This window comes from Topomyia yanbarensis, chromosome 1 (genome assembly GCF_030247195.1).
Source record: "Topomyia yanbarensis strain Yona2022 chromosome 1, ASM3024719v1, whole genome shotgun sequence".
In the NCBI taxonomy this organism is placed as follows: Eukaryota; Metazoa; Arthropoda; class Insecta; order Diptera; family Culicidae; genus Topomyia; species Topomyia yanbarensis.
This window is the reverse complement of record NC_080670.1, coordinates 28,553,012-28,565,829: the sequence shown is the minus strand read 5'-3', so window position 1 is coordinate 28,565,829 and position 12,818 is coordinate 28,553,012. Positions and strand designations below refer to the sequence as shown.

General features: G+C 40.9%; 1 protein-coding gene and 1 long non-coding RNA gene across 2 annotated transcripts; both read left to right on the top strand.

The window, feature by feature from the left end:
- Positions 1-1,341: 1,341 nt before the first annotated feature.
- LOC131676274 (uncharacterized) lies at positions 1,342-2,840 on the top strand. The gene is made up of 3 exons (XM_058955391.1): positions 1,342-1,858; positions 1,951-2,258; positions 2,332-2,840. Exons 1-3 carry the CDS (start codon positions 1,342-1,344, stop codon positions 2,809-2,811), a joined length of 1,305 nt encoding a protein of 434 aa, XP_058811374.1. The 3' UTR covers positions 2,812-2,840.
- A 3,119-nt stretch (positions 2,841-5,959) lies between these two features.
- LOC131677185 (uncharacterized) lies at positions 5,960-12,511 on the top strand. Its single transcript, XR_009303295.1, has 4 exons — positions 5,960-6,187; positions 6,246-6,797; positions 7,153-8,751; positions 8,812-12,511. It is a non-coding gene; the product is annotated as an uncharacterized LOC131677185 (long non-coding RNA).
- Positions 12,512-12,818: the final 307 nt, after the last annotated feature.

The following is a 12,818-nucleotide window of genomic DNA, read 5'->3' as shown; positions in this document are numbered from 1 at the left end:
TTGGTCATTAATCATGGTCATCTTCGACTTCGGGGTTGCGTTTGGAGTAAAGTGGAATTGATGAATGCGTTATCTAGCCTTCTTCTGTGACACTTGTCTGTTTCAACTGAATTCTACAAATGACTCATTTCACGTTCTGTGCGCCTGAGTGCGGGAAATCGATTGACATTAAGCCTCGTCGATTCGTGGTAGGACGGACGTGTGCAATTGTTCACATCATTTGTATTCATTCGTTTGTAATTAAGTGGAAAATCTTTTCCCCATGGGGTTGAGGGAAAAAGACTAGACGATGATATAGTATGGGCACTGAGAATATGGGTCAGCTGGTTAAGGACTAACTTTGCAGCAGAGCTCGAAAAAATTGACATTCCCATATGAATGCGAATGAAAATTACTTTCAGTGCATATATTTTTACCATCCATTGTTTTTCTTATCCCGCCGCGATATATATTTTGAACGAAGACGCTTCATGCGTTCATTCTTTCATTTCTCCAGAATTTCATAAAAGTCATTCACTGAACGCAAAGTTGCCAAATCATTCATTCATGCGTCAGGTTAAGTTGTTGGCAGAACTTCATTCATTCAATTCATTCTCGTCTTGGTGAACTGAACGTTGTGAAAAAATTCAACCTCTTCCACGTTTAGTGATATTTTCCGATTTGGATATCTACAAACGAAAATGGCTGAAGGAAATTCTTCGACAAAGAAAGATGTGAAAAATCGAAATGGCAGAAAACGGTCAAATGTTGAAATTGGTGAAGAATTTGTTAGTCGAGACGGAGAAAAAGCATTTTGCAAGATCGATATCAAGAGCGGCTGTACATACGTGCAGGTTAAATATGATATTGGAAACTTCATTCGCCATTTTCGTTCTCAACACGCAGAGAAGGCTCATGAAGTTGGCCTGCTATAGGATTTTGATTTATCTGAGAAAAAGCCCAGGGTTATTGCAAAACGTCCTGTTGCCATCGATAAACCGTTGCTTTTAGATTCCGCGATTAAAATGGTGTCATACCACCAGTTGCCGCTATCGTGTTTCGAATGGGAAGGAATTCGGCAGATTTTCGAACCCTTAGGAGCTGCAGTTGGATGCAAGATTAATTCAACTAATATAAGGATGCACATGCGGAACGTCGCGGAGAGAATCAGGGATCTTTTGAAGGAAGAAATGCAAAATCGATTAGTTTCAGTAAAAATAGATTCGGCATCTCGTTTTCATCGACATATCCTCGGCATCAACGCACAGTACGTGATCAGAAACAAAGTTGTTGTGAGAACTCTGGGTAGGACTTTTACTAAAATGTAGCATTTTACTTTAACTCGGATTTTGCTTTTCAGCTATGATTGAAGTGAAGGAAAGCCAAACTGCTAGTTTTCTGAAAGGAAAAATAATAGATACATTGCTCAGTTTCGGAGTCACAATAGAACAGATCTTCTCTATAACATCCGATAACGGTGCTAACATGTTAGCGGCTGTTTGGTTGTTGAAATCAGAATTGGAGCAGACATTGTTAGCGGATTTGGATGAAGATGATGACGATACAGAACAACTTGACCTTACAGATGAGCTTTGTACCGAATTTAACGAACGATTGAATCTCATTCGATGTGCTGTGCATTCACTTCAATTGGCTATTTTGGACGTGGTAAAAAAAAGTAATGAATCAGTGAAAAAGGTAACTGATGTGGCAAAAAAATGTAAGCTAACCAGGTACAAGACGCACTTTGAATTCCGGAACGCCCACTATCCACCTGTTTGGTGCCAAACTCGGTGGGGTGGGATATTTAAAATGCTCGAAAGTTTTAAAATTCAAAAAGAATTCTTCGTTGAGCTTTCTGGACAGTTCCCAGAACTTGGTAAGTTTTCGTTCAGAATGTGCTACCTCTTAAGTCACTTTTCGAGTTCCGAGAAAAGTCTTTCTTAATCTACAAATGTTTTTAATTTCTAGATCTTTCATGTAGCTGGGAATTTATAGAGAAATATGTAGATGCATTCAAGCCTGTATACATCTGTACAAAAAATATGCAAGCTACTCATGTTTCACTGCCAGATTTTTACATGGGCTGGTTGTTGGCTATCAGTGAGGTACAGAAAATTGAAAACAATACTTTTGTGCCGGAACTGGTAGAAGCGTTGACAAACCGGCTGAATAACCTCCGAGACTCCCGGGCATTCAAAATGGCGTTATATTTGGATCCCAGGTTCAACTATTTGGGATCAAAAATATTCACGGGCGATGAGAAGGACCAGGTTCAGGTATGTTCATACAAGCATTCCTATGATGATGATGATTATTATTTTTAGTATTGATTATGATTCTATACTGCAGGAATATTTGGTTGATACTTGGAACCGAATTTCTGAACTTGATCCATGTCCAAGCTCAAGTCGAACGACTGAACCAGTAACAGAGACTAGAAATGATGACTTCGATAAATTTCTGACCGACTTGTTCGGAGGTTCGGCGCCAGCGGAATCTAGCTCTGATCGGTCCACTTTTTTACAACAGCTAAAAGCTCTGGAAGTGGAACCAAGGCAGAACCACGGCTATGACTCATTTCAGCATTGGCTAAACCGAAGTCAAACACATCCAGAACTTTACAGAGTAGCAATGGTAGTATTGGCTGTTCCGTCGAACCAAGTTTCTGTAGAAAGAGCTTTCAGTGCCTTTGGACTGGTTTTGTCTAACCGGCGAACTGGACTTGCAGAAGACACTCTTGCTAACATACTACTTGTTAAACTGAATAGAGAGTTGTTCGACAAAGTCATGCCAAATTTGTACAACTGGAAAGAACCAGAAACATTCTAAATGATTTCATTTGACATACTATGTATATATTTCAGATGAATTTTTTATGCATTTCGCTAGTTTGTTTTATATTTAGTTTTTTTTATTTTATTATGATGTATATATTTTAGAATTTAATTTTCTTTCGTTGATAACATTCGCCTGTTTCCATATTATTCGTTTTTCCTCATTACCACAAATAATAAAAAATAAGATTTTCTATTACAAATAATAACGATATTTGAAATAAATATTAAGATGCAAATACGTTACAGAGATGTTTTTAATGAAAAGAAAATACTGTTAAAAATAATCCTCCCGAATACTACGTAGAAATGAAAAGTGAATTTTGGATTTCGTATGTGACTAAATATTTGCATTTTGAACTATTCTAATTTGGCAGGTACTTGACCATTGCTAACCAGACGATCATTGCGGTAATACCCATCGGCAGGAGTACTATGCTATTAGCGCGAGGTATTTTTAGGCCGCTGATGTTGGCGCGTTTTAGAATTGAATCAAAATTGTAAAAAAATTCGTCTATACCCAATCCTTCTCAATTATAGAAGCATATCAAAATTGATTTTTTTACATGAAATAACACGAAACACACGTTTTTCTACGGTACACATAAATGGGAGCAGAATCAAGTAGTAGAAGTAGAAGTAGAAAAATAAACAAAAATCAATCTTTGATTAATATCATCGTGGCAATTGAGACGGCGGAAAAACGTACAATCCATTGAAACAACTTCAATCGAAAAGTAACGTTAATCACTCTTGTGATGTTATCATCGTTTCTGCCATTACTAGTCCCATACCGACTTAGCTCGTTTAAGCTTGGGTGTAATATGTCTGCCTCTTTTTCACACTAACCCGGTGTAGCATAACTATGCAAAACGAAACCATGTGAGTACGAAGTCGACTTATTACAACTAATTTTAACCGTAGTGTAGTTGGTGTTAAATCAACGTGCTGCACAGGCAAACACGACGTATAAGTATAAGAAGAAAGATTTAAGATTTACGCTATTCTTTCTTATCAGTATGACGTATCACGTCAACGGTACTATTATTGATAGTCGAATGGAAAATCTTTGCTGGTCTTTAGACGGAAACTAAAGTATCTTTTCTCAAACTGATCTGATCATAAAAATGGTTACTTACTCTGATATTTTATTCTGAGCTTATTTGGAATTGCAATAATGTGTTAATATATTCAGATCCAATAAAATATGCATTTAGTTGTAGTTTTCGAAATCTTGTAGCTGAAATTAAAACGGGATCGGTAATATATTATTGAAGTTTTTAATTATGCACCTGATTCTTTTTTCTAAAAATTCCAAGTGATTCATCCATTTTCGGGTGAGCAGCTATGCTATGCCATGCCTAAAAGCTTGAACAGGTTGGCGTAATAATAATACCAGCTTGAGATTGAAATGGGATCAGCGTTTAGAGTTGGAAATCAGACCGGCTATCAATTCTTGGGATCCGCAAGCTTGACGAAAAAAATGCTTGTTTGATCTTTTCGGTTTCACTAAATCTGAATGTCAAAATCAAACTAAGCCTACTGATTGTGATAATAAATTCAACGTTTCATGTTAAATATATTAGATAATAACTTCACTCCGAGGCATTGGTGTACTTAAAGATGGAATAAAGAAGGGCTAGGTGAAAACGGTATTGCTTCAGAATCGATCCTTGCATTACCATTTTCTAGACTTCACATAACAATTTAATCTGGCACTAACCGCTAATCGTTTGAGCCCTCTGAATGTAGCACTATTTCCACTTCTCCGTGCCGTCTACGTGGTAGAAGACAGCCGCAATTTGTCCATGCAACACTTTGATTTGTTGAAAACATTTCAATGGCTATTCTTATCAGACCGTGTTACGGTAATGACACGGTTTGATGGAAATGCTTCCAGGGAAATACATTCAACAAATTGGAAATAGTGCATAATTCGTGCAATGTCCATCATTTTTGAAACATATTTCCTGCAGGTGCGGCCGTGTTCCATCCCGTACATGGAGCTACGTGGATAGCGATTTTATAAACAAAAAAATCAAGGATTGTGATGGTAATAGCACCAAATACTTGTATTGTGTTGTATTGTATATGTATTTCATAGCACTTCAAAGCCACAAAGTCGGACATCGAAATATTTTCATTCCAATATATATGAAAACAAAAATTCACTCTATCGATTACGGAAATCATTGAACATTATTTTCATTCACCACAATTCAATCTAGATGAAATGATCTTTGGCGTTGTTTCACATTCACTGCATGCAGAAACGAATGAATGTAGAAGGCAACAAAAACAAAAACAAGTTCATTTACTGGAAACGTGCGATATGAATAGGTAAACTAGAGTTTATTTCAATCCCAACAGGGAAGGCAGTTGGTGAATGAAATGCTGTCTCAATCAAGATGTATTTTAGCAATTGAATGTGAGGTTTCTGGACTCTGCTTTGCAGTCAAATTTTGATTAAGAATGAAATTATACCACTCGTATTTCCTAATCTTATCCCAAGAACTATTTACCTTGAACAGTTATTTTTTTAGGTTAAACAAAAGATTAATCGCGAAACATTGATCAAATTGCTCACCGCACAATGAATTTTCAAGTCACAAGGAAGTTAATGCCATCTAGCGGTGGGCACATATGCTGATGCGCCAATTAGCGTCACTAATGTGGTTTTCGTTTGAGGCGAAACTGAGTCAGTTCCTAACCCCAACTGCTGTCAAAATGTATGAACTGACAGCGGTTGGGGTTAGAACCTGACTCAGTTTCAGGTTCAAGCGAAATCGCCATAATTGAGATATCTGACCAGAGATGCCAGATTTGCAGACAAGTCTGCAAATTCGCAGACTTTTAATTTAAGCTGCAGATTTTTTCGATGATGCAGATATTCGCAGATTTTCTAGTTTGGTTGCAGATATTTGCAGATTTTTTAGTTTTGTTGCAGATATTTGCAGATTTTTGAATATAATGGCTTTTGGTTACACTAGCTTTCCTGACATTTTTTGTTCTTCCCAGACTTTAAAAATTATTATTGCAGACATTTGAAAAAAGTACCTGGCATCTCTGTATCTGACGTTTAAAAGACGCACACTGTGATCTCGCCTTTTTACATTACTGCCTTGCTCTTAAGTGAAAAAACCTCGTTGTTCACAGGAATCACAGAAATTGTGTAAACAATTTTTTTCCAATAAACGTTTAAATGGCTTAATAACAACGCAGCTGGATGAGACTGGTGTGTTGTATGACAAATAATGTGATGCAAATAGAAAGGGCGTTTTAACACGAATGTCATCAAAACAAAGACAAAGAAATATGATTGTGCGTTAAATTTGAGCTGTTTCCTAGATTGTAGCAGTAAAAATTCTATTGTAAGTATACACTACCTTGCAAGAGACATCAAAAATGAATTAAAAAGATATTTTTCAGAGATTTTCTTAGAAGCTTGTAGAGAAAAATGACCGGGAAAGGAACGGATTTGGTTAAAGATGTTAGTGAAAGAGGACTGATTTTTTTTTCTTTTTTTAACTTTGAATCTCCCTCGTTCCGATAGCAGATCCCAAAATATAAATTTGAGTTGATTACTGGTATTTGAACTCTTATTTGAACAATCATCCAGAAACTTTTCGAAAACCTTCCCCTGATCGGCTTTCTATACCCGTTCCATAATCTCGATAAATCTCGCCAAACATCAACAAACCTTCGTCAACTTTACAGAACACCGATCCGCACACATGCCGAGTCGTTAAAACTGATTGCCCTCGCATCGTTTTGCGGTAAATCCCGTGCACTTTTCCCGAGATGATAACGATAATATCCAGCGACGACGGCGACGTTCTGCCAAAAATCACACACCGAATGATGCGATGGGAAGGAGGCAGAGGGAGAGTAAACATACGTTTTTGATGACGCTAACGGCTTTCACTGGCAGACGCGATGCTGTCAACGATGAAAACCACAATATCGCAGCATTGGAAGGAGGTAAGTACTTACATATCATCAGCGTCATCTTCTTCCACATATGAGCACAGACGAGGCGAATGTCTGAATGTAGCCAGCGAAGGAGTAGGAGGAGGCAAAATCAGCGGAAAAAGACATTCAAAATAATGTTGTTTCCTCTGCGAAGGCCGCCATAAAGTATGTCGCTCAAGTGGGAGTAAATCCTTGCCTGGAAGTAGGCTTCTGGGTACTTAATATTGTGGAAAGATAAGCCACCCTTTCCCTTCCTACAAATCGAAGTGGTTTTCACTTAAATCATACTATTTTGGCTGTGCGGAGATTCGTCGTTATTGTCAGTAACATTCACTAGTTTATTTTTTTTTTTGCATATTTGCAGGCGGTGGAGATCCTTATTCTCAAGTGGGTGATTCAATTTTACGATTATAACTTGGATATGAAAGAGTGCACCTGGCAGGGAAATGAACGAGAACACCCATCATATGAGGAATTTCTCCCTCTCTCTCATCTAATTGAGTCATGTTGATATCGCCAGGCAGCGAAAGATCAAAGATTTGACCACCGCACACACACGGTTTATTATCCGAGAGGGGTTGCAAAAAAATCGACGAGAGTCTTTTCAATCACAATAATAAACAAAAATCACGCTTCACGAACCGAGTTCAACATAAACTCGAGAGCCGAGAACATCAAAGCCCAGCAGACCGGTTGGAGGAAAATCCTCCAAAAAAAAATCCAATATTCGTCCTTTGACAGCTTGACAAACGACCAGCGAGAACCAGTCGGCGGTCGTCTCTTCGGTTGGTCTATTCAAACATATAAACACCAGACGAATGGTCCACCAATTGCTTATTTATTTTATTTATTGGATGCTACCAAGCGAGAAGAATTTTTGATCTTTTCCTGTTTTTCCAGTTGAAAAAAAAAACATGCGCCCTTTATGATTGTACTCTTCGTTTCGTTGCTACTAGGAACCAAATTGGCTGAAAAGTGTTCAGAAGTGTACGCGGAAAAGTCTTCTGCGTATTGAAACCTGCCTGAATGATGGAACAACCAACAGTTTCAGGAGGTACGCGACGTTAAAAAGGATAATGGGGACGCAGTTATTGGCGCCCGTTTGGTTGACGGGTTAACGAGAAAAACATCGACGAGCGCTCTTTGGGGCAAGGCCAACAAGTTACACGTAACCGGAACAGTGCGAACAAGTGCGTGGACCATTCAAACCGCTTGATATTCGCTTTCGCTAAGAAGGTCTGTCCGGAGTAGAGAAATCCTACCGAGTTGCTTCTCCTACCGATACCGCGAACAAAACACCGTTGTCAGTGGTACAGTTGTCACCTGCTTTGGCATCATGCAAAAATAATGGCCCGAGATTAGACAGAAACAAATCAAACTTGTTGAAAAATTAACCTAGCTCTGTGAAGAGGTGCTTGTCAAATTTGTTCAACAAGTTCCTTGAGAGGAGCATTGTCCCTTATAATTGTTGGCAAGAAAAGGTATTGGACATCTTTAAACCGGGAAAACCCGCCTCCGATCACAACTCGCATCGGCCGACTGACATGCTGTATTGTATTCTAAAGTTGTTAGAGGAACTGATGCTACAACGAGCAGACGGCATCAGTGTCCTTGGATAGTAAGGTGGTTTTTGATTGAGTTACGTGGGACAGAACATCAATGCTTATTTCTATAATCCCAACCATGTCCGCGGAGAAAGAGATTCTTGGAATTCCGGAATATATACGCTCGCAAGTAATTTCAAACACTCTGCTATATTTCTCTGGGCGAATACCAATTTTCCTGTTTGCTCAAGAAGATAAAAAGTATCTTCGTTTTTGAAGCAAGTGTCAATACAGTGCTAGCTTAATTCGGATTTTGGTTAGTGTCGGCTTCTGACGAGACGAAATCGAAACACGAATTTCTTAACTAATTTAGCCCTAAACAATTGTTACATTAAATTCCGAGAGGTCGACTGACTGTGGTAAGATGATTTATACTGAACCATTGAAGCTAAATGATCCTACTTCAGTTTACATTGCAGCATTAACTGCTATTCACTATACCCTTGGGATCAATGACATTTGACCCACAAATCTTTACTTTGTCGTTTCGGACAGCCTCAGCTCTATTGGGGATCTCCGTACGATGAATCCCGGAAAGCGCTCCCCATATTTCCTGGGGAAAATACGACGAAGTACCCAACTGTTTCAACAAAGAATGCAGCACATCTGGTAAACATCATGGAGCAATGGCGAGCTTGAACGAAGGTTACATTCTATTGTCCCGATGGTATCGACGAAGTTTTGATTCTGGGGGATAGATGTTTATTCGTTAAATGTACCGGCTTATGTCCAACCACTACACGTTACATGCGCATTTGCGACGTTTGGGCTTGCAAAGAGTAGTATGTGCGCCCATGACGAGGGCTGTCACGACATCGAGCACGTTGTATGGGTATGCGTTAGGCATTTTGATCACCCAATGTTGCTTTTCGGGATTTCTCAGCAAGTCGCGGTGTCTGCAGCATTTCCCTCATCAACCTGTTCCTAAATACGATAGTTTGCTGTATGTTCGACTGCTTATGTTTTATTTTCTTATATAAGGAATAAGCGTTTCAGTCTATTTTTAATAAATAACTCCTGTATGTTCTCTTCTTCCGACGTTTCGGTCCTTCTTGGTCCTTAATCCATGAGAAAGGACAAATACGGACCGAAACGTCGGGATAAGAGAACTAACAAGAGTTCTATATTACAAATAGACTGAAACTCCGACTTCTAACTAAAGTAAATAAAACATAAACAGTCGAAAATACAGCAAACTATCGTAACATTACATAAGATAACATTTAACCCCTCTATGTTCGTTGTTTGTTCTTAGAAGTATCCTGTATTTCAGAAGACGACTTGCACCAAAACGCTATTACGTGATTGTCTTCATCCTCACCATTGGCACAGTAACAGAGAGAGAGAGAGAGCGCGCGACTTTCGAACGATCTCCTGCAGGTCCGCCAGTATTAGCTTCCACGCTGATGGGGCTGACTGTAGATTTGGAGATGCTGGGCGAAGCTCCTGCAGTTACCATTATTACCTGACAAGCAGTCATAAATTTTCTAACCGTTTGTGTTTCAGATTATGGCATTCCAGACTTTGTTTTGGATTTGATAGCCGTGGATGAGTGAGCAACTGGTTGAGATTTTCCTAAGTTTCTTCCACGCCAGGTATTCTGTAGGAATACAGTAATGGCACATACCAAACTATCCTTGATGGAGGTTTAGCTTAGTTAGTGTAATTTTTGTACTGTATGTTTTGAATGGTATTGTCAGGTAGAATGTAAACTGTCTTTCAACCCGCATCCACACAAGAAGTTCTGATTGAGCTGATGAGTTATTAAGGTGACTCAACAACTTTATTCAGACCTTATTTTCTTGCGGGACATCATGCTCGATTGGGAGTTTGCTCAAAAACAATCTCCGCTCTTTGGAGCTAGCGTCAATCCGGCGGTAGTTTAGTCCTGGCTCAAAATTAATGTCGAATTGTGACGAGACGAAGTCGAAACACTGACGAGGAAGTACTGATTTTCGGACATTTCACTGCTTTGTCTTATTATCTATTTGATTTATTTATTTAGGTCCTAATCTCCAGGGTCATTTGCCTTTTTGAAAAAAATAGAACTAATTCACAATTCATAAAAGAAAAAAAGACGCGCAGCATCTTGAAGCAGCGCTCCAACCGGAGAAAAAACTCATCGATGCTCCCCTTGAGGACTGCTGGACCAGGACTAAAGCAGCCATAAGCAGCACTGCGGAGAGCGTCCTGGGATACGTACAGAGGAGTCGAGGGGAACGATTGGTTCGATGGCGAGTGCCAAGAGATATTGGACGAGAAGCATGCAGCACGCGCAGCGATGTTGCTTCAAGCCACTCGTCAGAACGTGGAGTCATATCGACGGAAGCGAAAACAGTCTTTTTCAGAACAAAAAGCACCGCCTGGAAGAGTCTGAGAGAGATAAGATGGAGCTGCTGTGTCGCTCTCAAGAAACGCGGGCGTTCTTCAAGAAGCTGAATTACTCTCGCAACGGTTTTGTGCCGCGGGCCGAAATGTGTACAGGCAAGGATGGTGGCATCTTGACGGACGAACGTGAGGTGGTCGAAAGGTGGAGGCAGTACTACAATGAACATCTGAATGGTGCGCAGGCCGACAATCGGGCGTTCGAGGAGGACGATTATGTCAGTGTTGCGGCTGACGGGGATGTACAGGCGCCCACTATGAATGATGTTAACGAGGCTATTCAACAGCTCAAGAACAATAGCTGGTTAGGATGGTCTAGGAGCAGAACTCTTCAAGGTGGGTTCGGATAAACTGACGGAATGCATGCACCGAATAATCGAAAGAATCTGGGACAGGGAACAGCTACCGGAGGAGTGGAAGGAAGGGGTAATCACCCCGATATACAAGAAAGGCGACAAATTGGACTATGAAAACTACAGAGCGATCACAGTGACAAATGCCGCTTACAAAGTGCTATCCCAGATTCTGTTCCGGCGCCTATCACCGCTGGTAAATGGATTTGTCGGGAGTTATCAGGCCGGTTTCATCAACGGCAGATCAACAAACGACCAAATCGTTACTATACGGCAAATCCTCCAAAAATGCTGTGAATACCAGGTCCCGACACATCACCTGTTCATCGACTTTAAAGCCGCATATGACACGGTGGACCGTGTAGAGCTATGGAAAATGATGGACGAGAACGGCTCCCCTGGGAATCTGACAAGACTGATTAAGGCTACGATGGATGGTGTAAGGTGTTGTGTCAAAATTTCGGGCGGCCTCTCGGGTCCGTTTGAAACACGCAGGGTACTAAGACAAGGCGATGGGTTGTCCTGCCTGCTGTTCAATATAGCGCTGGAAGGTGTAATACGAAGAGCGGGGTTCAACATGCGGGGCACGATTTTCACGAGTTCCGGACAGTTCGTGTGCTTCGCTGACGACGTAGACATAATCGGTAGAAACAAGGAGACGGCAGCAGATCTTTATACTCGACTGAAGCGCGAAGCAGCACGAAGATAAATGTGTGTAAGACGAAGTACATGCTGGCTGGCGGAACCGATCGCGATAGGGAACGCTTGGGCAGCAGTATTACGATCGACGCCGACGACTTCCAGGTGGTTGACGAGTTCATCTATCTAGGCTTATTAGTGACTGCGGACAATAACACCAGCCGGGAGATCAGAAGGCGTATTATCTCTGGAAGTCGTGCTTATTATGGGCTCCACAAAACTTTGAGATCCAGGAAGCTTCACCGCCGCACGAAATGCGCCATGTACAACACACTGATTAGACCGGTGGTTCTCTACGGGCACGAAACGTGGACAATGCTCGAGGAGGATCTGCAAGCACTCGAAGTCTTCGAAAGAAGGTTGCTGAGAACGATCTTCGGTGGTGTGCAGGAAGATGGCGTGTGGAGGAGAGAGATGAACCACGAACTTGCGCGACTCTATGGTGAGCCAAGTATTCGGAAAGTAGCTCAAGTTGGGAGGGTACGGTGGGCGGGGCATGTTGTGAGGATGCCGGACAACAACCCCACCGAGTTGGTTTTCACCTCCAACCCGGCAGATACAAGACGGAGAGGAGCGCAGCGTTACCGGTGGCTGCACCAAGTGGAGGAGAACCTGGCGAGTATCGGGCACCTGAGAGGTTGGAGACAAGCAGCAACTGACCGAGTGCCGTGGCGGAATATTGTGGAACAGATTAAATCATGTTAATATGATGTATAATCAGGAATTAATAATAAAAGAAAAATATTGAATGAATATTATTGCTCTCGTCTATCTCGAGCGCACTGCTTTCTGTTCCTTGTGTTAATTTTCCTTCTTGGTGGTAAGCAATGGTCAAGTTTACCCTCTGCTCCTTACTGATCGCTCCGTCTGCCTTCTTCCTCGCTCGTGTTTGCGTTCTTGTTGTCGCTAGAGCAGATCTGAATGTCGTTGTTAGGTGCTTTTCATATTTTCGATTGACTCTGGTGTAGTCATCTTCTTTTTTGGTGTTT

Excerpts from the sequence above, each read along its gene's own strand:
- LOC131676274 (XM_058955391.1), top strand. The coding sequence starts at position 1,342 with ATGATTGAAGTGAAGGAAAGCCAAACTGCTAGTTTTCTGAAAGGAAAA. Across the intron at positions 1,859-1,950 it reads TGGACAGTTCCCAGAACTTG|ATCTTTCATGTAGCTGGGAA; the intron begins GTAAGTTTTCGT and ends TTTAATTTCTAG. Across the intron at positions 2,259-2,331 it reads ATGAGAAGGACCAGGTTCAG|GAATATTTGGTTGATACTTG; the intron begins GTATGTTCATAC and ends TCTATACTGCAG.